Genomic DNA, 25,369 nt, shown 5'->3' on the forward strand with positions numbered 1-25,369 from the left:
TCCAGCCAATCCCGGCAAGCCGACTGCGGGGCCAATGGCTGTTCCGGACAGCTATGCGTCAACGGCGGGTTTGTTAATGATTGGTCGGGAGGCCGCCGGCGAGGCGGCTAGGGGCGGGGCGCGGAGTCGCTTCCGGTTGGGCGGGGCTTGGGCGCGTGAGCTGAGCCGGTGGGTGAGCGGCGGCCGCGGCTCCCTGGGCTGTGAGCGCTGCGAGCAAAGGTAGGTACGGGGCTGCTCGGCGCCTCCTTCAGCAGCCTCGTCCTTTTGCGCTTTCTTTTTGTCCTGAGGCCTTGCTCCCGGCGCCAGCCTGGGCTTCTTTCGGTCGGGGCCTGTGTTTCTGCTGGCTCGGGACCGGGGCCTGAGCTGGCTCGCGACCCCAGGGCCCTCGGCGCACAGCCTGGGTGGTAGCCCCTCGCTCGCCTTCCCGCGCGGTCAGAGAGGGGCCCGGGACTCGCGAACTCGGGCTCCCGGCTGTGCGGCCTTTGGGTACTGTTTTGTGCCCAGCTTGCCACGTTCTCCGCCGCCGGGCCCCGCCACTCACTGAGTCCCTCGGTCACTCTTATTTGCCTCCTGAAGGTCGGAGGGCATCAGGTAGTTTTATTGTTAACAGCTCCCTGCCACCTCCCATTCACGGGCCCGCTCGTGTCCTCCAGCCCCGCCCCAAGGCCACATCCCGAGAGCGGGGTGCATCTGCCAAGAAAGTCGTGTTCGCTGACTTTGAGGGTGTAGAAACAAGGGGGAAAGAAAGCTTGAAGACACTATAAATTTTTTTTAAACTCTGTAATTTTAGAGAAAAGCGGAATGTTTCGAATTGCTTTGTTTGGCTGCGTACTTCAGTCAACGATGGAAAATAGTTTTAAAAGCTTCATTAGGAAATTGTATTTTTACCTTGTTTTGTTGCTTCTGGCCCCAGATCCTAGTTTGATTTTTGGCATGCTGTATTCAGAAGTAAACTTAATTCCCTACAGCTGCCCTGATTAAGACTATAGGGTGGTTTGCAGTTTTGAAAGCTGCTTTTGGGTCTCCTCTTAAAACGTTAGGCCTTTGATCTCAATTGCTAAGCGTGTAAACTCCCAGAGTAGTTTCTTTCCTATTCACTTCCTGGCATAGACTATAAAGTCAAGGTTAATGAATCAGGAATAAGGTTGCTTCTGATTTGTTTTTATAGCTGGGAGATAGAGAACCTTGTAATCTCTGATAAATTATTCTTTGCCATAGAATGGAACTTGACGCAAGCTAAATGCATGTTTGACCTCCTTCAGTAAGTTTAGTTAACCAAGTGCCAAACAATGGCCATCACTGAAGAATTTATGTAGTATAGTACAAATGAGGGTCTAGAGATAACTCGTGAATTGTGTTTGTGTGTAGAAAGGATGAGTTTGCCCAGGCCTATTCTGAGTTTTACAGTCATTCAGGCATCTGCAGTAGGATTCTTTTGAGAATCACAACCAGGAGAACCATGAGCTGGCAAAGATGAATTGAGTACACCTGAGTGGATAGTACTCAGATACAGCTTTGAAATCAACTCATCATCACTCTCAATATAATTGTTTGCTCCCATTCATCCAGTGATGTGTCAAAAGGTACATATTGATGACATTTTATGTACTTTACACCAGTATAGCAGATCAGTACTTTGATATTAACACAGGTTTTCTGTAACATGGGTGTGCCGGAGGTGTTGGAAGGACAGAGGTAGCGCTATTGGAGATGCTCGCTAGGCCATAAGGTCCTAGATCCTCTCTCTATGAACTCTTAAATATGGGTGTTGATGTTGTAATTTATGTATTAGAGTTAAGACAACTGAAATAACACTTTGCCTGTTGCTGGCTGATGGCCGGATCCAGTAGGGGGCATTGGGAGTTTGGGAACACCGACAGGCAGGCACTACCTTGCTGCCAAGTACCGTCCAACTAATCCAGTAAAATGTACTGGTACATAAAAAGTGCAGGGCATTGTATTAGGGACTATAGAGGGATATTAATGTATCTTAGCTGAGATCCCTGCCTTCCGAAAATGTAGCACCCATAGGGGAGCTTACAGATGTCTCCTATAGGAGACAACTTGCAGTAGCCTATGCTCATTACCGTGGAGTGGTACAAGTTTTATAAAAGTTTAGAGGAATGGGTGCAGATCGCTTCCACCTGGAGTGATCATAGTAGATAGGTCTTTTCATCTAGGATTTTAAAATTATTTATAGACATTTGATACCAGAAGGAGGTTGAGCTAAAATAACTACCAAATTCTCAAGGGCTTTGCATGTTAGACACGCACAGCAAAATTTCAACTAGAAACCCAAGTTGCTGTCCCTACGCTTTGCATAGCATTTCTATTGCAATTAATTATGTATTAAAGTTTCATCAGCCAAAAGTAAATTTTTTTCTTCCAAATTTTCAAGAACTTTTTTCTTAAAATTTTTCACTCTGGCCAGAAAAATTTAAAGCTTGTACTGAAATATTTTGGTTATAGAACCAATGAAGCCTGAGGAATAGTTTGTCATTCTCAAAGCTTTTCTTCTACAGCCAAATTTTGCACTTTTATATTCTCAGCTGTCTTAGAAATCTATGCCCTCAGTCACACAAATAATTTGATTAGAATGTATTAATGAACTATTGTAAATTTGCTCCATCACTAAGGAAACATTGAATAAATGGTGTCATCATAACTTTTATCAAATCATGAAGGATAACATTATTACTTTAATGTGATAATCCATTGGTGGTACTTGTACTAAAGTTTTTAAGTGAAGAATATCAGATAGATAACCGGATAGCTTTAATTTCTAGATTTTGTAACCTGCAACTTAGTATGTATAGTTAAATTGCTATCAGGCTTTTCCCCCAAAACCACAGTGGAAGTAGACGCTTCAGTAGTGAGATCCTGCTTTTGCTGCATTATAGAGGAATGTCTTTTTTTTGCTGAATATCCAGCTCAGAGAACTGGAATTTTACCACCACACCCATTTCTCCCACTTGTTAACATTGAGCAATGGGTCTTTGGTCAACCAGAATGACTGTGGGATCACTCAATGCTAATGTTCTTGAAAAGTTGAATTTAATCCAGACATCTAAATTTCTCTGAAGTAATTTACTTCAAGTGTTCTGTGACCAATGGATTTTTACCAAAAATGACTGGGAAGGAAGAGAGGAAATGGCAAAAATTTAGAACTGTCAAGGAAATTTTTGAATGGATAAAATAAACTGATTCTTAAGGCTCATCATTGTTATTGAAAGAAATTCAAGCTTATGCTATTAATCTTTTCTCCTTATTAGTTAACTGGAACAATTTGTGAAAATAACTTTGCAGAAGACCATTATTGATGAAATACTGCAAAAGGATGATAGTTAATTTGATATATTTTTGGTTCTAGCCCTTTAGTTTGTGTCTCTAACATGGCACTATCCAGTAGAAATATAGTATAAGCCACATATGTAATTTTAAATTTTAAGATGAAAATTTAAAACAGGTGAAATTAATTTTAATGATTTCTTTAATCCAATACATATAAAATACCATTCTTTTGGTATAAAGTATAACACTTAAACCACATCTTAATTCACACTAGCCACATTTCAGGTGCTAAGTAGCTCCATGTGGCTAGTTACTGTCCCAGATGATGCAGGTCTAGATTTTTTTTTTTTTTCAAAGAAAAACGTTAGACGTGACCCTGGGTGAGGGAGGGATAGAATTTTAGAGAGAGAGACTATATGTCATTTGCGAAATGGGAGATGGGGAGATGCATTTTTCACAACCACTGATTCACCTTCTAGATCACATTAAAGTTCATACAACCAAATCCTTCATTTATATCACATATTTTCCTAATTATCCATTGATGTGTGTGTAGCTGTGATGATGGGGGAGGAGAAAGAGAAAGATCATTTAGCTTTCTATCATTCGGTTTTAGTTTGGTTGAAAAGAACGATGCTTCAGAAATAACTGCGCTAATGTACTTCTTCAAATGCCTTGTGTGAAAAGTTGTTTTGTACTCTTTTCACAACTTCCCACATAAAATATCCTTTATCTTGGGGGATATCCTTTATTTCTACTTGAACATTTTTAAGTGTGTATAGAATTAGATAAATCTAGTACAGTCTTTTTTTTAGTGTCTATATTCATAAAACAAGAGGCCTTTTGTTAAAGTATCTAATAGCCAGGAGTTGGTATATTATATGTGGGCACAAAGAGCATTCTTGTTAGTGCCGTGGAGTCAATTCCAACTCCTAGTGACCCTGTGTACAGCAGAGCAGAGGCCTGCCTGGTCTTTTTGAAGCATTCTCTCACCTTCCAGTGCTGTGTCAGACAATGCTGTGCTGCTATTCCTAGGGTTTTCATGGCCAGTTTTTCAGAAGTGGATGGCCAGCTTCTTCTTCCTAGATTGTCTTAGTCTAGAATCTCCACTGAAACCTGTCCACCATGGGTCACCCTGCTGGTATTTGAACTACCAGTGGCATAACTTTGAGCATCACGGCAGCACGCAGACGCCACAGTATAACAACTGACAGCCGGGTGATGTGGTTCACTGACCGGGAAACGAACCCAGGCCGCAGCAGTGAGCACGTCGAACCTTAACCACTAGACCACCAGGGCTGGCTAACAAAGAGCATATATTTTTAAAAAAAGAAGTTGAAGTGCAGGTTTTTCATTGCCCAACTGCAGAGAGATGAGGGTAGGACCGTTGGCTTTGTCCATCAGGTGGTCCTTGATGACCCTTTTAGGCAGTTTCATCAGTGGTAGATAGAAAGCCAGATTTCAGGGTGACAGTAAGTGGTGAGGAAGCAGAGGCAACTTCTAGAGACTGTGTGGGTGAAGGAAGGGGAAGAGCAAGCTTGAAGGAATAGTGGGGGCTGGGAAAGACTGGTTTTGGATTGTGGAGACCTGAGAAGTGTTGATTGACAGAATGGAGGAGCCTAGGGAGGGGTGAGATTGAAAGTTTCGTTGAGAGAGGAGAGGAAAAAGAGAGATGGATAAGTGATCACGCCAGATCACTTCGCCTTTACTCTGGAATTCTTCTCTTACCCTTGTATCAAGATGTTAAGCCTCAAACTTAAATGTAATTTTCCCTCTAAATCACAGTGAATCAATCTGTTACATTTCTATATGTTATATGTATCAAAACTTTGTGCAGTATCCTTGCCAGGCCCTGATAGTGTTAATGAGCTTAAGCATTTATTCATATTGTAACATTTGGGGGTTGCAAACGCCTTTAGGGTATTATGCAAGACTTGTTAGGATATTTTATTCTAGGGATGTAATTAATCCTTTATAAAATTTTCCTAAATGTGACATCCCCTAAATAATAGGCATAATGAAAACCCTCTGCTGCAGTGACTTGATTTTACTTGATTCGGTAAGCTTCTAACATTATAGATATTTTTTTGGATACATCACAAAATAACAAGAACATATAATTTGTTTCTTGTCTCTAAAGTGTTTTATTTGTCTAAGAAATTATTTGTAGTTTGAGATGGAAGTTACATTTTCCCCTAAAATAAATCCATATTCATTTTGATGTTTCATAGAGCCAGTAAATCTCTTAATTTTCTCTTTACCATTCCACTGATTTGATCGATCAGTTGAATTATTGAAGGGTAGGCTGGGGTGTTATTCTAGAGTAGTATGTTTTACTTTAAAAATAGGGTTTATGTCTTAAGAATAGATATCTGTTTTTCCTTCAGTCTTCTCTTTCACTCTGGAGAAATGCCTTGAAAATGTTTGCTCTGGTACCTAATATTGAAAAGAGTTTTTATAATATTGTTTAAAGAGTAATACACACAAAAAGGTAATACACATGAGTGTGTGCTCATTTACGAAAAATAGGCAACACAACAGAGTACAGTATTAAAGTTCACACTGGCCTCACCCTACCACCCCTGTCTCTTCTACCTTGAGCCTAATGGTTACCACTGTTTACAGATAGATGTTTATCCTTCCACACTGTTTTTGTCCATATATGTTATATTTTATACAAACATAAACAAGCTGAGGAGGTTGTTTGGTTTTGCTTTTTACATAAGTGAGGTCTTGACATTGTTTTGCAACTTGTTTTTTGTTCACTTTGCGTATCTTGGTGAGTTCTCAGTTTCAGGGCAGATAGATCCACCTCGTTCTTTTTAACCTCTGTGTAGCGTCCCATAATATAGATTTAATATACATTTACTAGCTCTCTGGTTTAGTTTTCCATTTTTTTAAATTATTATAAACTATCATCATTGAACTCCTATGTACAAGTATCTTTGTGGATGAATTTGGGTGTTTCAATGGGATATGATGAAACAAAATGTTAATTAACTTTCAGAAGCATAGCTGAGTTCTAACATTGGTGGGAACAGCTTAAGAAAAGTACCACGTTTTCCCTTTTCTCTAAAGGTCTCCTGGTCTTGCTTTCACATTGCTTCCTGTCATGGGTTTTCATCAGTCTTAACCACCATCCTGTGAGACTCCCTTTTTTTTTTTGAGAATGGGCACTTGAGGACTGACTGCCTCCTCTTATCTCCTTAGCTATATTTCTGTTTGTCTTATTGTCACTGTCCTGTTTACTCTAGAACACTTTCTACTCTCTATTGATGTATCCTCCTCTGCCATTTCAGAACCTTCCCACCCTCCCCCACTGAGCTGCTTTCCCTGTGGTTGCATACAGTGCCCTTGTGTGCCCTTTTACAGCCTGAACGTTGTTCATAGAGGCCTCAGGTTGTGCCTTTGTATTATCAATTCTCTAGGTTGTGTTGGGATTAAACATATTTCTCTATTTGCTTTCCTTCTGCTTTTAAGGCACTTTATATAGCATGCTCACCATTAGCTGTACTAAGCATTTTTTAGTTTATTGAATCCAAAGGACTCTATAAATCCAAGGTAATACAATGTAACTTCCTTCAGCGCATTAACAAGAAAAATGGATACATTGAACTATGTCTAATCTATTGGCTTAATTTCCTCATCACCTGGCGCAAGTTCACTCTCTTCATTCTAGTTCCCGAAACTTTGAGGCAGGATCAGATATATGCAATTTATTCATGTTAAGTATACTTTTGGGTCAGATTTCTTAAGACATCACTATGGCTGTTTGATAGTTTGGTTAAAGTGGTGGTCCTCACCCTGGATACCTTTTAAAAATAATGATTAGGGTGGGATTTAGTAGTCATATTTTCTGAAAACTCTCCAGGTGATTCTAGGGTGCAGACTGGACTGAGAACTACTAAGGTAGAGGCTATGCTGAAAGAATTTTCATATTTTGAAAAATATTTACATATAAAACGTGAGCCCTTCTGCTAGATCATTCCACTAGTGAGATCCTGGGGAAGGTGAAGTCTGTGGCTGGTTTAACCTGCAGAGTGGGACAAGGTAATGCTTTTAACTTTCACGTGATGCAGTGTCCCTCTGTACTAATACCTTGTTTTGGTTTCCTAGGGCTGCTTTAACAATTTACCGTAAACTAGGTGCCTTAAAAGGACAGAAATTTATTCTCTCAGAGTTTTAGAGGCTGGAAGTTAGAAATCAAGGTGTTGGCAGGGCCATGCTCTCTCTCTGAAGGCTCCAGGAGAAGATCTTTCTTTGCTTCTTCCTAGTTTCCGGTGATTGCCAGCAATCCTTGACATTCCTTGACTTGTAGGTGCATCACTCCAGTCTCTGCATCTTTTCATAACATGGTGTTCTTTTTTTTCTCTTTGTGTCTGTGTCCAAATTTCCCTCCTTTTATAAGGACATCAGTCAGTCATTAGATTAGAGCCAACCCTAATCCAGTATGACATCATTTTAACTTGATCACATCTACAAATATCCTGTTTCCAAATAAGGTCCAATTCACAGGTACTAGGGATTAGGACTTGAGCATATTTTTAGGGGGGATACAGTTCAACCCACAACAAGCTGTGTGCCTAATAACCACCTACCTATCCAGTAAGGGAGCCATTAGTCATAAAAGGAAATGAGTAAGAGAGAATGTGAAATTGCAAAAACTTATTCTCACCAGAGGGGGAAAAGCATCCAGAATCCATGCTCTACTGATGAAGGATTAGTTAAAATATGAATGCCTTGGAAGATCTTGCCCCTTGACTTTTAATTTTATGGTTTTTTCTCTAAGACCTTAAGCTTTCTGGATAGTACTGTGGGGTATCTTAGTGTGTGCTAAACAGGTTACTATATTGCAGCTTCTCTTCAATTTTTTTGGTCACATTTTTCCATAAAGTGTTCCAGCCTTGTGCTTGTTCACTAGAATCAGCTGTGACTGCAGAGATTCTGAAGGTATGGAGTAGGGCGTGGGAATCTGTACTTTGAATAGTACTCCAGGTGGTCCTTATGCCTGGGCAAGTTTGAGAAGCACAATATACGAAATGATAAAGCAGTTGCTATCTATCACCGCACCATCTGAATGGTTTGATCTTTGATGGTAATTTGAGGTTGAGCCTGGACATGGAAGATGAGTTGGTGCTGTAGGCCAAGGAAACCGCTCAAATATTTCATTGGTTCCTAATTTGATGCTCATCAGAATCACCTGAGAAGTGTTTACAACTACAAATGCCTGGATTCAACTTCAGAGATTCTAATTCAATAGAGGAAATTTTTTTAAGCTTCCAAGATGATTCTAATAACTAGCTGGGTTTGAAGACCAGACCACTGATAAAGTACAAAAAGTAAAGTGTTTGGAGTCAGTAGGTGTGGATTTAAATTTTGGTCCTTTCACTTTTAAGTCTTATGAATTTTGGCAAAAGGATTAAAGTTCTGCTTTGGTATTTTTTTTAAAGAGAGACTGATCACAAGGTAGATGTTTTAACTATAATTCCTTGTCAGCCTACAATCAGATGAAACTGGTGAAAATTTCTCACCATAAAACTGGAAAGTCTGATATTCTACCGTACTTATTTTATGGGTTAAGTAATAATATTTAGGATAATATCAAATTAATAGTTTAACTGAATGTGAGCTTTTAATTTCTTCTTTAATTATTAAGCAGAATGCTTTCTGAATTAACTACCTTTCTTTTTCTTTAAGATCTGATTATCATGGACCTGCGACAGTTTCTTATGTGCCTGTCCCTGTGCACAGCCTTTGCCTTGAGCAAGCCCACAGAAAAGAAGGACCGTGTACACCATGAGCCTCAACTCAGTGACAAGGTTCACAATGATGCTCAGAGTTTTGATTATGACCATGATGCCTTCTTGGGTGCTGAAGAAGCAAAGACTTTTGATCAGCTGACACCAGAAGAGAGCAAGGAAAGACTTGGGTAAGGTGCCAGCTCTTGGGGGGGCTAGTTACAGTAATAACATTTCTTTATAAATCAGCTCATGCTTTTTTTCTCTCCTGGCTCAGTCACCCAGTAAAGCTGTGATGAGCTACATTTTTGGAAAGCTAACCACAGAATTGCTGCTGCTAAAATTTAATTAAGTGCTTGCTTTATACATTTATCCACTGAATAACAGTCTTTACCTCATTCTACAAAGTCAAGTCATTTTTACGTGAAAGTACCAAATCCTACAGGACCCATCTTGAACTGCATCTTCTTGATCTCAAAGGAACATTGAGCTTCTCACTCCTGCTGCTTTCAATTTTTAAAACTATCTGTGACCTATTCATTGTTGCCTAAGCCAAGTCTTTGAGTAGATAATAAACTGCAAATTAGACTCCTGGACTAATTTCTGTAAAATTTATGATTTCCAAGAGTGCCCTTCACCCTCTTTGTTTTCATTCTCAGATATTTGCTTAATTAAAAACAAAAACCAGGGGCCAGCCCAGTGGTGTAGTGGTCAAGTTCACACACTCCACTTCAGCGGCCCGGGGTTTGCAGGTTCAGATCCCAGGCGTGGACCTACGCACTGCTCATCAAATCGTGCTGTGGTGCCATCTCACATACAAAGTAGAGGAAGATTGGCACAGGTGTTAGCTCAGGGCCAATCTTTCTCACCAAAAAAAAAAACACAAAACCCCAAAACAAACCCAACTTGCCTTTTAGAAGACTATAACAAGTAATGATCTTAATATCAGAGTATGAGTTGCTGTTTCAGTAACAGCCAGGTCATAGTCAGGTTCTGTGGCTTTCTCAGCAGACAGCTTTTTACCTAGAGAGTTGATTTGGTAGAATCCCAGTTGATAATTTCTAACTGAGGATCTGAGAATGTCTTTTTGGCTCTTCCAAAGACTTGCCTTTTAAGGAAAAGCAGGTTAATTTAGTGAACATTTTCTCCTCAATGAGCACCATTGGTTTAACTTTCTGAACTATAATCAAGAGATTTGTCTAGAAAGTTGTACCACATAGGAATTTCCAAAAATATTTTGCTGTCATAGGTAGTGCTGTGATTAGAAGACGTTATAGGATTTGCTTTGGTTAATACTTCAGTATAAATTTATTTTATTCTTTCATGAGGTTATCTGCTAACTGAAAGGTACAATATTTTGTTCTTAATCACTAACAGAAATAATCAAAAGATTTTGCTAGGTAGAGTGAGAAACTATACCAAGACATTTGAAAGGACGTAAACAGGAATATATTAGTGTCAGTTTTCTGTTAGGTTGCTTTTCCAACTCTGAGAGACTATGCCCACTTTTCATTTTACTCTTATAACTGTGCTAATATTTCAGACTGAAAATAGGGATGGGTGAGGGTGTTCACAGTCTTCATGTCTTGCCTGTTAATAACGTGCATGTCCAACCCACATTTTGGTCTGCGTATATCTATTTGCAGAATTAACTCTTAAATAATGAAGAGCCCTTGGGTTTGGTGTCAATCAGGATGTTCTGGCTCTTTGCAGGTAGTGGAATCAGTAGAGAGAAAATGTTCCTTTTTGACATCAGTGAATATCAGAAGTTCAACACATAAGCAAACTCTGTATTTGATTAGAATTAGATGGTTAAAATCATGTTTTTCATGGAATGTATGAATGAACTAAGTACTATTTGTTTCTCTCAAATTTTGGAGATAATGACAAATATGTCCAGTTTATAAGATGATGTACTGTTGGAAGCAAGAATTCCAGTTGAAATTTTTTTTTTTAAACTTATATTCACTGGCATTTCTAAACATTGTTTTGATAAGTGACTGTACACCAGATGTTGGGAACAACAGATGCCCCCTCTTTTCTGTCTATTTAGAAGGCAAGTAATTATTAGGAGATAAGATCGTTGTTTATACCTGTAGTTGCAAAAATTTGCTATTTTCAAATCTTTAGTTATGATATCTAAAAGACCACAGGAAGCATTTTAAAACAATATACAGTTTTCAGTTCCTTTTTTCTTAATAAGAATGTTGACAAATAGAACACTTTTTCTTTCATGTGTATTCTCATTTCCCCCGCCCCCCAAAGAAGTCTAAGCATACTTAATTTTCATGTATGTGTCCTTCAAATGAGGGTTTATTTTGAGTTGGTGGTCCTTAATATAAAAAAGTTCTCACCCTTGATATATTTGCTATAGAAATGAACTAGAGCAGTTCATTCTTTTTTGGGTCACAGGCCCAGCCCCTTTGGGAATCTAATGAAAGTTAAGGACTCTTCCTCAGAAAAGTACACATATATGAATATATATAAAATTTTGCATACTGAAAATTTCAGGAATATTACGAACCCTCTTGGAACCCACTTACTGACCCAGATTCTTAAAAAACCAGTTTTCTTATGCCTCTTAAAATGTAGAGGCGTGTGTTACCTCTTAGGAGAAAGAACATAAGGTCCCCTAAGTGTGTTGTTTCTGTCCTGGAATAAATGCTTGGTTAGTGGCATTGTAACTGCATCTGTAGGGTTCTCCAGTGTCAGGAATACAACGCAATTAGCTTCATAAATTTACAGAGGCTCTTAAAGATTAGAGTTTAGAGCTTCATACCTAAAATAGAACGTGCCCACTTCCAGCATATTTTCACAGCTGCCTACAGGCTGGGATGGCCAGAGATAAGAATGACTTTTTATATTTTTTAATGGTTAAAAAACAAAAAAAGATGTGAAAGACCTATGTGGCCCACAAAGTAAAAAATATTTACCATCTGTCCCTTTCTGGAAAAATTTTGCCAACCTCTGGATTAAACCATTTGGGATATTTCTGTTGGAATAAATAGAATGGCATTCAGCCAGCTTCATTTAGAAAAGCCCAGTCATAAAGCTTTTTTTTTTAATTTTTTTTTTATCTGAGTGATCCTCCTCTGAGGCTGTTTGTTATAGTTTAAAATTTTCTTTTGGGAGTGGGAGGGGTTCTGATACCTTGCCCTTTTTTCCTTAATGTTGCAGTGGCACTATTGATAACCAATACCATTTGGACACAAACTGGATCCCATTGTAGATAATGCAGAAGTCTTTAATACTGGTATAACTTAATCTGTTAATATTATTGAAACTCTACAGGGTTAAACTTGCAAGAATTTTTTTGTCTTAGTTCCATGTAGATAGAGGAGGGTATTTAAGAGAAGACTTCTTATTGCTTTACCTTTTCTATTAACATTTTAGAACAAAAGCTACAAGATTACACATTTTCTGGAGGAAAATGCTTGTTGATTATAGGATTGAAGTAATAGACAGTTATGGCTAACACTATATCAAGATGAAAATCTCTTTTCATAGTGTTGCTAATACTCTAATTCTAATCACTTTCCAATATTGTATTCATGAAATGAACACAAACTGGGAAAAGACATTACTTGCTACCCAGTGACACTCTTTTTCGATCCTGCAAATAATAGAGGATAAGAGTATGGCAAGATTTCAATTCTGCTGGAAGTGGTGATTTGAAGTTCCTATTCCAAACTGGGCTGCTTACTTGTATGACTTTACGTAGGTTGTCTAAGCCTCTGTAAGTAGGTGATTGCGTCTTTAAACAGGAGTTTTCGTATCATGCACATATTTTGAAACCCTTAAATTAAGATGACAGAGCTAGAAGAAAGAAACTCATGAAGGGCGAAGTATATTCTTTATTTTTGTAGTTTTTGCTTTATTGTCTGCACTCTAACCCTCTCAGCTTATTAACATTCTCATAATCAAGGATATACTTTCTTACCACATAATTTCCTCAGAGTTCTTGGTTTTCGTGGTTATATGTAAAAATCCAGTTCAACATAGTGTATAATAAGCTGTTAGCCATTTTTTAGAATAAACATGCTTCTGTTTTTATATACCTGATTTTTTTGTTTAATAATCTTGACTTGAGGCTTAAGTGATCCCAGAACTTTGTGTGTGCATATGTGAGAAAGATTGTCCCTGAGCTAACATCTGTGCCAATCTTCCTCTATTTTATGTGGAATTCTGCCACAGCATGGCTTGGCAAGTGATGCCAGGTCTGCACCCAGGATCTGAAGCTGCGAACCCTGGGCCACCAAAGCAGAGCACACGAAGTCAACTACTGTGCCACCGGACTGGCCCCCTGGAACTATTTTTGATATCTTTATATTTTTAATAAAAGTGTTGTCTCTGGGGCTGGCCCGGTGGTGCAGCGGTTAAGTGCACACATTCTGCTTCCGTGGCCTGGGGTTTGCTGGTTCAGATCCCAGGTGCAGACATGGCACCACTTGGCAAGCCATGCTGTGGTAGGCGTCCCACATATAAAGTAGAGGAAGATGGGCACGGATGTTAGCTCAGGGCCAGTCTTCCTCAGCAAAAAGAGGAGAATTGGTGGCAGATGTTAGCTCAGGGCTAATCTTCCTCAAAAAAAAAAAAGTTATCTTTTTTTTTTAACAGCAGCTGAATTTTTTAAAGTCTAGTTTAAATTTTTGAATTTTTAGAAAACCATGTCAGTGGTTATTATGATTATTTACCAAGAACTCGAGATTCTCCTAAAAACAATAAAGAAAAATACAGAGATTTGCATGTTGTTTGATACAAAGAGTGGAGAACCTAGATAAGTATGAATATTCACTCCTGAATTCTAACCTTCGGCTGAAACCTACTTCTAAAGGGATAGACTGGGTTTGCTTTTGGATCCAAGTGCACCAGCCATGGACTGTGCTTGCCTTATCCAGATGGCTTGTTACCGACCAGTAATGGGCCACTTAAGAGAAAAATTTTTAGTTGCCTGTCTGGCGCTTTTGTTCTGGAGACAATTTTTTATTTCCATGCTTTAGCCCTGGGCAACACCTGTGGTCACAGCACACACCTGGCCAAGTCCAGAGCCTTGTGTCCTTTTAACCTCTTGCTGGATTTCTCTGCATTTTCTACAGAAAGATTGTAAGTAAAATAGATGGCGACAAGGACGGGTTTGTCACTGTGGATGAGCTCAAAGACTGGATTAAATTTGCACAAAAGCGCTGGATTTACGAGGATGTAGAGCGACAGTGGAAGGGGCATGACCTCAATGAGGACGGCCTCGTTTCCTGGGAGGAGTATAAAAATGCCACCTACGGCTACGTTTTAGGTAGGTCCCTACTATCTGGGGGAAAAAGCCTTGTGGAGCTGGCACCTTGAAACGTAACTGTTTTGTCTTGTAGAATGATTGTAGATAAAATAGACGCGGATAAAGATGGGTTTGTGACCGAGGGGGAGCTGAAATCCTGGATTAAGCACGCCCAGAAGAAATACACATATGACAATGTTGAAAACCAATGGCAGGAGTTTGATATGAATCAAGACGGCTTAATCTCCTGGGATGAGTACAGAAACGTGACTTATGGCACTTACCTGGGTAAGGGGCAAGATGTCAGCCTGGCAAAGACCATGGTCTTGAGTCAAAGAAACAAATGGGTCACGCAGTGAAAGAAAGGAATAAATTGTGTTTATTTTAAATAGTTTGATGCTGAACTGATTTCCCTTTATTTTATTCATTTTAAAGTGTATATTATTTATTTTTTGATTTGTTTAATTTTGGTTTTCTAAGGTCTGGCATCTTCCGTATCTTTAGCATTTCAGATATATTTTAGCATTTTTCTTTCTGCCATCCCTCAGAGAGACTGTTTTTATAGTAGATCTTGTTTCAAAGGCTGCATTGTTCCAACAGTGCAAAGCAAGGGGCTTTGAGATGTCTCTTGACGTGGTCACGTTGAAGTGTTGCACCTGAAATTCAAACCAAATTAGAGTCCTTTATAACTGGTGAGGATAGAAGGAAATTTACTGTCTTTTCTTAATAAAATAAAGATCACATATAGTAGCTTTCCTTGATAAAAAGCTAACTATTTCAGTATGTCTGCTTACTGAAGTTTAGAAATGAAAATTTCCCATTTGTGTTCTCTGGCACATGAGTTTATCAGCCTGCTTTGCAAATGCTTCAAGGCAAATAAACGTGACTTGGATTGCTTTCTGTTGATGTGGTAGCTTGGGCCACCTGTTAGTAATTTTCTTTTACTTATTACACTTGCCTGCTGCTGACTGCTAGGTGGCGATCTTACTGAGTTGATGACTTTGGATATTTTTGTTAGGTTCCTCTGTTGTACATGGTTACAATTTGAGGAAAGAATGTATAAATGTTACTTTTTGCATTTTATCCTGGAAATTAGGCAAATTTTGGGGTTAAAGCAGGTGTTCACCACTGAGTAACAGTCAGTGAGTATATAATGATCTGTTTCCCTCGCTGGACAGCCAGCTGTCCATGTTAATTACAGAACTGCACGCATTTCTGGCAAAGAGACTTATTTCTGTGTTGGGCTTCTTCTCATTCCTAAAACTAAAGTGGCAATCTCTCTCCATGCTTGACTCTTGGCCAAGAACTAAACATAGCCTTCACTCAATTAAAAACACATGTATTAAAACGTCAGCGCAAATGGAGAGGCATCAGTGCTTCTTGCTCTCTGAGACCCAACACCCTCCTGATTTATTTAGAATTAATGATAACTATAAAGCAAAGGGTAAGCTATTGGTGATCTAAACAGAATGGTGTGTTAATAAATCTCAGCTCACACCTAGACACTCACTTGCTGCCCAGAATGAATCTTAAACTCTTTGTATGATTATGTGCATAAAAATCTGTTGAGAGCTCTGTTGCCTCACAGGGCAAATGATTCAATGTAATGGGTATTTCTACTGACTGAGACTGCATAAGCTGAAGCATTGGCTGGAGAAGCAATGTCTTTATAAGGCATCTTTCCCTACAGGCATGTGAGTGGACAGAGCTCAGGGGGTAATGAGTCGGCTTATTGAAGGACTGAGGTTTTTTTTGAGAGTGTGTTCCTGATTCAATTTTGAGTTCAGGTATAAATCATCTAGCTTTTAATTAAAATCTATCTTAATCTGCTTTCCACAAAAGGAAGGTTAACACTCTCTCTGCCCCAAGTAAAATATGAAATACTAAGATCCACCCTGCTTATCCCAAAACTAGATCAGAGCCTCCCCAAAGCTGTGTGCAGGGCAGCAGGGAAGTAAACTTATGCAGCGCTCCAAGCAGTGACGATAGGCACATGAGTCATTAAAAATAAGTTTTATATCTTCCTCTTTCTTCTTTATATGTGTGCATGCTATCAGGCTACTTGATTCCAGTCACCACGTTTTACCCTAAGGAAGAGAGAAGGACTCTTAGCTAAGAATCTAGTCTTAATGTATAAGTTGTCTGTCTTCTGTTATCTTTATTCATTTATGTTACATAGTTGGTATTGAAACTATGTTTTGAAGAGGTGACTTAGTATCTGAGAAAGATGGTATTTTCCTTAAGTTCTCCATCTCCAACCTATTATGGTTTTGAGTATAAACATATATGGTCCCCAAAGCCTCATGATTCAATAAGCTGTCATACTGAATTTTGACACTCAACAAAGAATGAAGCTTCAAGCTTTTCAACTCTCAAAATAGAGCAGTAGTTTTTTTTTTTTCAACTGTGCTTAAATTATGGGAAGATTGAACTACAGTATGAAAAGTCAGCAGTGTGATGTTATTGTTAAAGGGACCCCGTGGGTCTTTTTATAAAACCAGTGCCATATCTTTTTTATTTGATCAGTATGTTGTAGGAGCAATCATTTCTTACCTTTAATGTGATGTCTGTTACTTTTTAAAATATCTTCACATGTTATCTTATTTAGTCCACACAACAACTCGGATTGAAAAGGGTTTTTTTCCTTTTCTGCAGTTAACATCTTCACATTTTTCCAGCTTAAAGAAACTAAATTTCGTTCTTCTAGATTCTTATATAGAGACTGAATAACTACTGCTTGTGCAGTTCAACATCCTAACAAACGGTTAGGTCCAAATTCAATTCGTTTTTGATCTAATGTTTATTTTTTTATAACAGCTTTATTGAAGTATAATTGACATACGATACACTGCACATATTTAAAATGCACAATTGATGAGTTTGACATATGTATTCATCAGTGAACCTATCACTACAGTCAAGATAAATGAACATATCACCCCCAAAAAGTTTCATGTCCCTTTATAATCCTGCTCACCTTCCCTATCCCCTATCTGTAGGCAACCACTGACCTATTTTCTGTAACTCTAGGTTAGTTTGCATTTTCTAGAATCTTACATAAATAGGGACAAGCAGTGCTTGTAACTCATGGTAGCTTTCTGAGTTGGCTGAAAAAACTAAAGTATGACCTTTCAAAGAGTGGTGTTCTGTTTGAATCCAAGTGGCCTTAATATGGGATAGAAGGCCTTTGATATCTAGCTTCTTGATGGGAGCCGAATGTTTAATAAAAATTTCAATAGCTAACTTTCTTAAAAGCCAGCTATATGCCAGGCACTATTCTAAACACTTGGATTTATTTGCTCATTTAAACCACAAAACAATCCTACGCGGCAGGCACTGTTATTATCTCCATTATACAAATGAGTAGATTGAAGCACAGTTAAGTTACTTGCGTAAGGTCACACAGATAGGAAGTGGTAGAGTTAGGATTCAAACCCAGACAGTATGACTTTAGAACTGCCAGTGTCCCCCAGATATAACTAGAAAACTTGAGCCCTTTAATATCCTTAACACCAATAATATTCAAGCATTACATAATTGTTTACATAGTCTAGCAGCCAGGGTTCCGTGTTGGATGGCAAACATTTATATTCAACTTGGACCTGACTTTGAGGCATTTGATTACTGGAGCTTTAGCCCAAAAATGAATGTCTTTATACTGTTGGAATTTGACCTGTGTAATCCGGGGCTATTTCTTCATTGATTGGTTTATCTTTCTTGGAAATTGATTCCCTAGCCCACACATTTTCATGTTTTCTGGAAGTCCTTTAAGATTTGACCTAAATTTTTGTTTTCTAGATGATCCAGACCCTGATGATGGATTTAACTATAAACAGATGATGGTTCGAGATGAGCGGAGGTTTAAAATGGCAGACAAGGATGGAGACCTTATTGCCACAAAGGAGGAATTCACAGCTTTCCTGCACCCTGAGGAGTACGACTACATGAAAGATATAGTAGTACAGGTGGGTGAGAAAAAGGATTCTCAATGGAAGCTCAGTTTCTTTTTCTTGCTTACACTGTCTTTCCTCTTTAGCTTGTCCTCTGCATTTACAAGAATGACTTGCTGTACAAGTACTGGCAAGATTTGGAGTCCAGGCTCTGTCACTGTGTTTTTCTGTGACCTTGATCAAGTCATTTATCTTAAGTGTGTTTGGCTTTCTGCTTAGTATGACAATATTTAGCATCAGATCATGTATTTTGCCATTTCATTAGTAGCTTCATATTATAAGCACAGGAGGAAATCCTATTGTTAAAAAATCCTATGACCACTGATCAGACACTGAGTGATTACAGTGATACTGAAGAATTCTCACAGAAGGCAGCTAGCTATAAACCAGACTATAGCTATAGGCGTACTTGCTGGTCATGTCTGTTAGTATGACTTTAGCATGACTAGGGCAACCAGATCATCATGGGCTTGATGGGGTGGTTTGTTATTAAGCAGTGCTGGTGTTCCTCCAAGAAGACTCATAGTTATTTTAGGTTGAAGCATTAGAAATTGATAGTATTTTACTGGTTTTTTAGCTAGAAAAACAGCAGTTTCCTATGGTTTAACCATATTCACACACATACACATATACTAGTATATTTGTACACATATGTGTGTGTTTTAATGAATGATAAATGCCTAAATACTAACTTTAATAGTCTCTTCGTCTAGGAAACAATGGAGGATATAGATAAGAATGCTGATGGTTTCATTGATCTAGAAGAGTATATTGGTAAGTCTATTTCTCATAGTTTTTTTAGAAGAAGCTGAGAAGCTTTGGAAGATATGTTCACCCATAGAAACAATTTACCCCAGCTCTCAGCACATCATTAAGCCAGACCAGTGTGAGGAGAAGTGGCTCATGATAAAGTATCTGTAGCCCCACTGTCCAATTAAAATGTAAATGTGAGCCTCATATGTAATTTTAACTTTTCTAATAGCCACATCAGAAAAAGTAAAATAACCAGGTGAAATTAATTTCAATAATTTATTTTATTTAGCCTAATATTCTAAAAAACCATAGTTTCAACATTTTATCAGTATAAATTATTGAGGGTTTTTTTCTCATACTAAAGTCTTCGAAAGTATGTTTTATACTTACAGCACATCTCAGTTTGAACCAACCACATTTCAAGTCCTCAATAGCCTCATTGGCTAGTGGCTACCTTACTGGGCAGCACTGATACAGCGCATCCCAGATGCCCTGCGGACTTGACAGTAAAGAGTTGCAGGGAGCTTAGACTGGCATTAGGAAGCCCAGGAGAAGAAGGTAGGGAATGGAATAAAAGAGACAGGTGGGTGATAAGCAACCGGGAGGGGCTGACTCCTCTTAGAGCCTTTCCCTTTTTTTTTTTTGGATGCTACACCTTCAAGGCTAATTTCTCTCAAAAAGTGTTTTCATTATCCTTGGAATAATTTCAGAATTTCCCCCTTGCTTTAAAAAAAAAAAGGAGCTGCATCTCGTAGCAAGTAGTTGAGCATTGTTTCACAATTACTATAATGGAAATTAATATAAGTAAAGGAGAAGAGATGGATGACATTAAGACTTTTGTTACAAATGTCATTCCTTTTGAAAGATACTAGATAATTTTGTATTTCACATCCTTATATTTACTCATAGTAACTTAATTTTAGTATACCACTGGTTTTATTTTTCATATATCAGTTTGTTTTTAGACCTCTGAACTTTACCTGAAATATTTATTTTAAGTGTGAAAGGGAGACTTAAGCCCTACTTCTGTCACTTAAACTGCATTGAACCAGTCACTCTTTTACTCAGATTTTGTCTAATTATACCTGCTATTTATTTTCTAGAGTTATCCCAGTTGAATTACTCCTTGAATATTGACCACTTTTTTCTTCTAAGACTCAATGATGTACCTTGAGTTTTTTAGAGAAAGAAGGATGAGCAATGGAAAATAGGATTTTTTTCCAAAATGATTTTTTTTTAGTGGAGTTCATCAGCATAGTGGAAATGAGTGCCTGGGTGCATTTACTGAGCTCGTTTCAAAGTTGAGTATTTCTACTTTTAAATATTTTATCTTTTCATTCTTGGGTTTTTCCACTTTATTACCATTGCTGAAACTGAGGAACTCATTTGAACCTCCTGAGGAAAGGAATTATGTTTTATAACTGTTAAGTAGCATCATTTATTAAGCATTGAGGCCAAAAGGAGATATTTCTGTCTCCCTCCCCGTCATAAGATTCAAGGGCAGAGGAATTGTATCTTGAAACTACTAAAACTATCAACTGTGTGTATGTTGCTTTCTTTTGCAAATCAACTAACGCGAACACTTACGACGGGGGTGCTGGGCTTTGTAAAGCTAAAAGTCTCCCAAACATTGTCTTCCAGTTTCTAGGGATGTGCTAGTTTCTGCCCTGTTGACAAGAGAGATTATAAAGAAATAAATGGTCTTTGCCTCTTACATTTAGCGTCAATAAGAAGTCCCCAGAGATACACCGTTGAATTGTTTTTATTCTTTCAGCTTATTATAGAGCATTGCAAATATAGACAAAATCAGATAGAATAGATAATGAATCCCTGTGTACCCAAGCCCACCCCCAACACCCATGAGCCCATGGCCAGTCCTTTCAAATCCACATCCACTTCCTTACCTCCTTTGTTATTTTGAAGTAAATCTCAGTCATCTTCTCATTTCATTTGTTTGTATGTCTGTGCACACAAGGTGACATGTACAGCCATGATGGAAATGCCGATGAGCCCGAATGGGTAAAGACAGAGAGAGAACAATTTGTTGAGTTTCGAGATAAGAACCGTGATGGAAAGATGGACAAGGAAGAGACCAAAGACTGGATCCTCCCCTCAGACTATGATCATGCAGAGGCAGAAGCCAGGCACCTGGTCTATGAATCAGACCAGAACAAGGTAAGTCTGGCCAGGCCTCAGCAGTCTAGCAGTGATCCAAGTCTGTTTCCAGGGGATTGCCTAAAAAGTTCCTATTAAGGTTCATAGAGCATTTAAGGTCTTAATTAGTCTAAGTCTGCTACGGATCTAGAGTTGGTGATTGAAAACTTAAAGGGCAGCACTGGCTATCTGATGTTTAGAAATCCCTTTGCCCAGTGTTCATAGCTTTGGAGGAATTCAGCCTTCAGAAAAGAGCCTCTGTATGTAGCCTATGCCCAGCATCATCTGTTGTCTTTGGATCTCCAGGAAATTTTCTTTGCTTTTTTATTTTCTTTGTTCTTTTACCTATTATAGGCTCATTTTGCCTACTCAAAGCTGGTTATTTCCTTCTTTAAGTCAAATATGCTTTTTAAAATTAAGTCCTTTGTAGTAGGTTATAAATCAGCTTTTCTCTGGATCCTGTTAAAATTGTCCTTGTCCCACAACTAGAAGGGCCTGCAACTAAGATATACTGTGTACAGGGTGGGGTTTGGGGAAATAAAGCAGAAAAAAAAAAGATTGGCACCTGGGCTAACAACTGTTGCCAATCTTTAAAAAAAAAAAAATTGTCCTTGATCAGTTATCTGAGGCATTTAGTTCATTAAGAGTGGTGTTATCACTAAGCCCGGTCACCTTTTTCAGAGATTTGAATGCTCTGCTTAGAGTAAGCTGAAAATCAATCTAAAGATGGGGGGTTTTAGTATCCTGAACATTCTTTTAGTTAGGCTCATTTTTAGTTTCAAATGCATTTTCTTCTCATCGAGCCTTTTTAAAGGTTAGTCTGTTTTGAGTTCTTGCTGAGTCACTTCAGTAGCCAGATGCTGTGTCCTGAGATATGTGAGAAAAGGAAACTCAGGTAGTCGTCCCTTGGGAGTCTGGCCTAGCTAACTTTTGAGATGAGTGTCTGAGCCTTCATTTGAGTTGCATCTGGAATCTGATTGGTGGCTAGGGCATAGTGGAGGTAAGGACTAGGCTTGATATTAGTAGATTTCATTGTTGCTGTTAGGCAGAGACTTTGTTCACCTTGAAGTATTTTACCCAGTTCTTCTTGACTATCTCTTACTCATATCTAGGAGATGTCCCACATTTTGCTCAAAAGGGAGTATTATCTTCTCAAGAAACAAACCCATGTCTCCAGCATTGAGTCATTGAGCTATATTATTTCCATTCTTCCGCTTTTAACTTTCTTGATAAGAAAAGTGTATTAATCGCTATTTTCTTCCGTGTGTATGGGTAGGCCATGGGGTGAGAGTTGAGTTCACATTTAATTTAGTGGAATTTAGAATCTTAAATCTTGACTAACGCCTATTCTATAGCAGTGTTTCTAAATTTAGAATGGGAGATATATTTTGTCTGAATTCACTGTTCTCTCTAATTTCAGGATGGCAAGCTTACCAAGGAGGAGATTGTTGACAAGTATGATTTATTTGTGGGCAGCCAGGCCACAGATTTTGGTGAGGCTTTAGTACGACATGATGAATTCTGAGCTGCAGATAGAGGAACCCACATTTCTTCAAAAGTAATTTATTTTTACAGCTTTTGGTTTCACATGAAATTGTTTGCGCTACTGAGACTGTTATTACAAACTTTTTAAGACATGAAAAGGCGTAACGAAAACCATCCCGTCCCCATTCCTCCTCGTCTCTGAGCGACTGGAGGGAAATCGTGCTTCTGAGGAACAACTCTAATTAGTACACGTGTGTTTGTAGATTTACACTTTGTATTATGTATAACACGGTGTGTTTATTTTTATATTTGTTCTCTGGTTGGGAGTATGATATGAAGGATCAAAATCCTCAACTCACACTTGTAGGCAAACATTAGCCCTTCACTCTTTCTCGACCCTTACCATATAATTTTTATAATTCCGACTTAACTAAGCCTGAGATCAATAAGAAATGTTCAGGAGAGAGAAAAGGGAAAGAATATACCCCACAATTTGATTTAGAGAGATAACACTTAATCTTGACTATTGAAAGTATATGTCATCAGTAGTAGGAGCTAGATATTCCATTCAGCTGCTTCAGGTCCAGCAGCTGATCCTGGTGTTATCTGGGCAAGGACAGATCCCTGTGCTGTAAGAAAACTTGGCTCAACTTGATTTCATTCATTCTTTTTTTCCTTTCCCATAGGACTAGCTGTTTGCTAATTTTGTCAAGCGCAGCTGTGGTGGGAAGAGTTAGGGCCAGTGTCTTGAAAATCAATCAAGTCGTGAGTGTGATCTCTTTAGAGAGCTATACATAGAAACAACTGGAAAACTAAAGGAAAAATACAAGTGTTTCCAGGGCGCACACTTTTCTGGGTGTGCATCTGTTGCAGTGCTCAAGACTGCCTTGCCTATTGAATCACTGTAAGTGCCCCATTTGGCTCCTATTTCCCCAGGTGTTCCGAGGAACTAGTCTTGCTTTCACTGCAGTTAAAGTGGACTCCTTTCCAATCATATCATTGAAAGTGCCTTGAATGAAAGAAATGATCACTGAATGAGGATTCTCTTAAGAAATCCTAAGATAAAGAGAAGATTATTTGGACCATCCTATATGGCAACTTAGAACCTCCCACTATAGTGGGGATTTTTTTCTTCCCTTTCTCTTTCGGACAGTGGTTAAATAGCAGTATTAGTTAGGAGCTTGGTTGCAGTGTTCTTATCTTGTGGGCTGGTTTCCAAAAACCACGTGCTGCTGAATTTACCAGGGATCCTCATACCTCAGAATGCTAACCACTTACTACCAGGCCTGTTTTTGTGTCAGCCGGAGAGCTTGAGCTCAGACTCAAAGATGAGAGGGCCTACAGAGAGGGCTCTTTGGTTTGAGGACCATTGCTCATCCTTCCTGCCTTTGATCCATCATTCCCTATTCCCCCATCTCCTCCGACTCCCCGCTGCCAAAAGACAAGTTTATCCTGGATCCACAGATTGCCAGTCTTCATCAAAGAGAGGGCTGTAGAAAGAGCTGAAGAAACCATCCTCTGTTCCCAACTCACTTTACCCATATTTTACATGACACAAACTATCTTTTTTGGTCCCTTTCTTACAGTTGGACCTCTTTTGAGAAGAATTATTATATTCCAAGTCTTTAGCCCTCAGGTTACTAAGATAAATATATGTATATTTAACCTCTATTATTTCATTTATCTTTCTGGATAATACATTCAGGTGGTGCTGGGTGATTATTATAATCTGAACCTAGGTATATCCTTTGGTCTTCCATGATTGTGTTGAGGTGGGCTACTTGGCCTGGTAAAAAGCCACATATTGTGTAACTTCACCCTGGCCTTCACACTGACCCCTTGAGAGTGGATAAACTCTTTAAGTTTAACCCCAATATAGGAGAATGAAAATTCTCTGCCCTCCAGATTCCCCATTTTTATTGTTAAGAAGACCAGAGATAATTAATGATGCCACCAACCCAGGCGTAGGTAGAGAGGGCACATCATGAGCTGTAGGCAGGAGAGCCTCACAGCTCACCAGGTGCAGAGAACCCAGGCCTTATGTGAAAGTCACGCACCTAGAAAGCAAACCTTCATCTGCTAAGACGGCAACTTCTGGATGCTGGGTGCTAAGCAGCAAGCACTGTAATCTCTAATAATCCCCCTGGATTATCATTTTGGTTTAAATCAAGCTTGAGGCTGGTGAACAGTAGCTGCACACCCACATTGTGTGTTCTGTGAATGCTAGCTCTCTTGAATTTGGATACTGGTTATTTTTTATAGAGTGTAAACCAAGTTTTATATTCTGTAATGCAAACAGGTACCTATCTGTTTCTAAATAAAACTGTTTACATTCATTGTGCATATGTATGTCCTTTATTCTCTTAAGAAATGGAACTCTTGCTTAGAATTATGGAGTCATGGAAAAGGAGCTTTCCTGGAAGGTTGAGCATACCCCGTCCCTAGCCCAGAGAAGTTCCTGCCTTCTCCCAAGTTGGTTTCTCCTTTCCTCCTATTTCTGAAATCTCGAGCACCCTTCTCACTACAGCTGTGACCCTTTTCTGCTTCCCTTCGGCCGTCTAACTGGAGTGGAGCCCAGCTGCTCGTTAATTAATTCTCTGATTCCAAACACAGACCATCCCTGAATGTACACACAACATTTATCTGGATTTTTATTTCAAAAAGGCTCTTTCAGGGGGTATAGCCGGTATAAGGTAAAACAGGTTTTTGAACCTTTTGGTATAGTTTAT

General features: G+C 38.8%; 1 protein-coding gene across 3 annotated transcripts; it reads left to right on the forward strand.

Annotated features, from left to right (window-relative positions):
* The first annotated feature begins 60 nt into the window (after positions 1-60).
* Positions 61-24,983, forward strand: CALU (calumenin). Of its 3 annotated transcripts, none has more exons than XM_070513097.1 (7): positions 61-219; positions 8,989-9,220; positions 14,126-14,319; positions 18,097-18,263; positions 18,962-19,022; positions 20,977-21,176; positions 22,576-24,983. In XM_070513097.1, exons 2-7 carry the CDS (start codon positions 9,000-9,002, stop codon positions 22,678-22,680), a joined length of 948 nt encoding a protein of 315 aa, XP_070369198.1. In that variant the 5' UTR covers positions 61-219; positions 8,989-8,999; the 3' UTR covers positions 22,681-24,983. The 3 variants fall into 3 exon arrangements, 2 of the variants coding, with proteins under 2 accessions (XP_070369198.1, XP_070369203.1); XR_011504424.1 differs by having other exon boundaries at positions 93-219; positions 20,105-21,176; XM_070513102.1 differs by lacking the exon at positions 14,126-14,319 and adding an exon at positions 14,393-14,586 and having other exon boundaries at positions 93-219.
* The last annotated feature ends 386 nt before the right edge of the window (positions 24,984-25,369 follow it).

Source organism: Equus asinus, chromosome 1 (genome assembly GCF_041296235.1).
Source record: "Equus asinus isolate D_3611 breed Donkey chromosome 1, EquAss-T2T_v2, whole genome shotgun sequence".
Taxonomy (NCBI): Eukaryota; Metazoa; Chordata; class Mammalia; order Perissodactyla; family Equidae; genus Equus; species Equus asinus.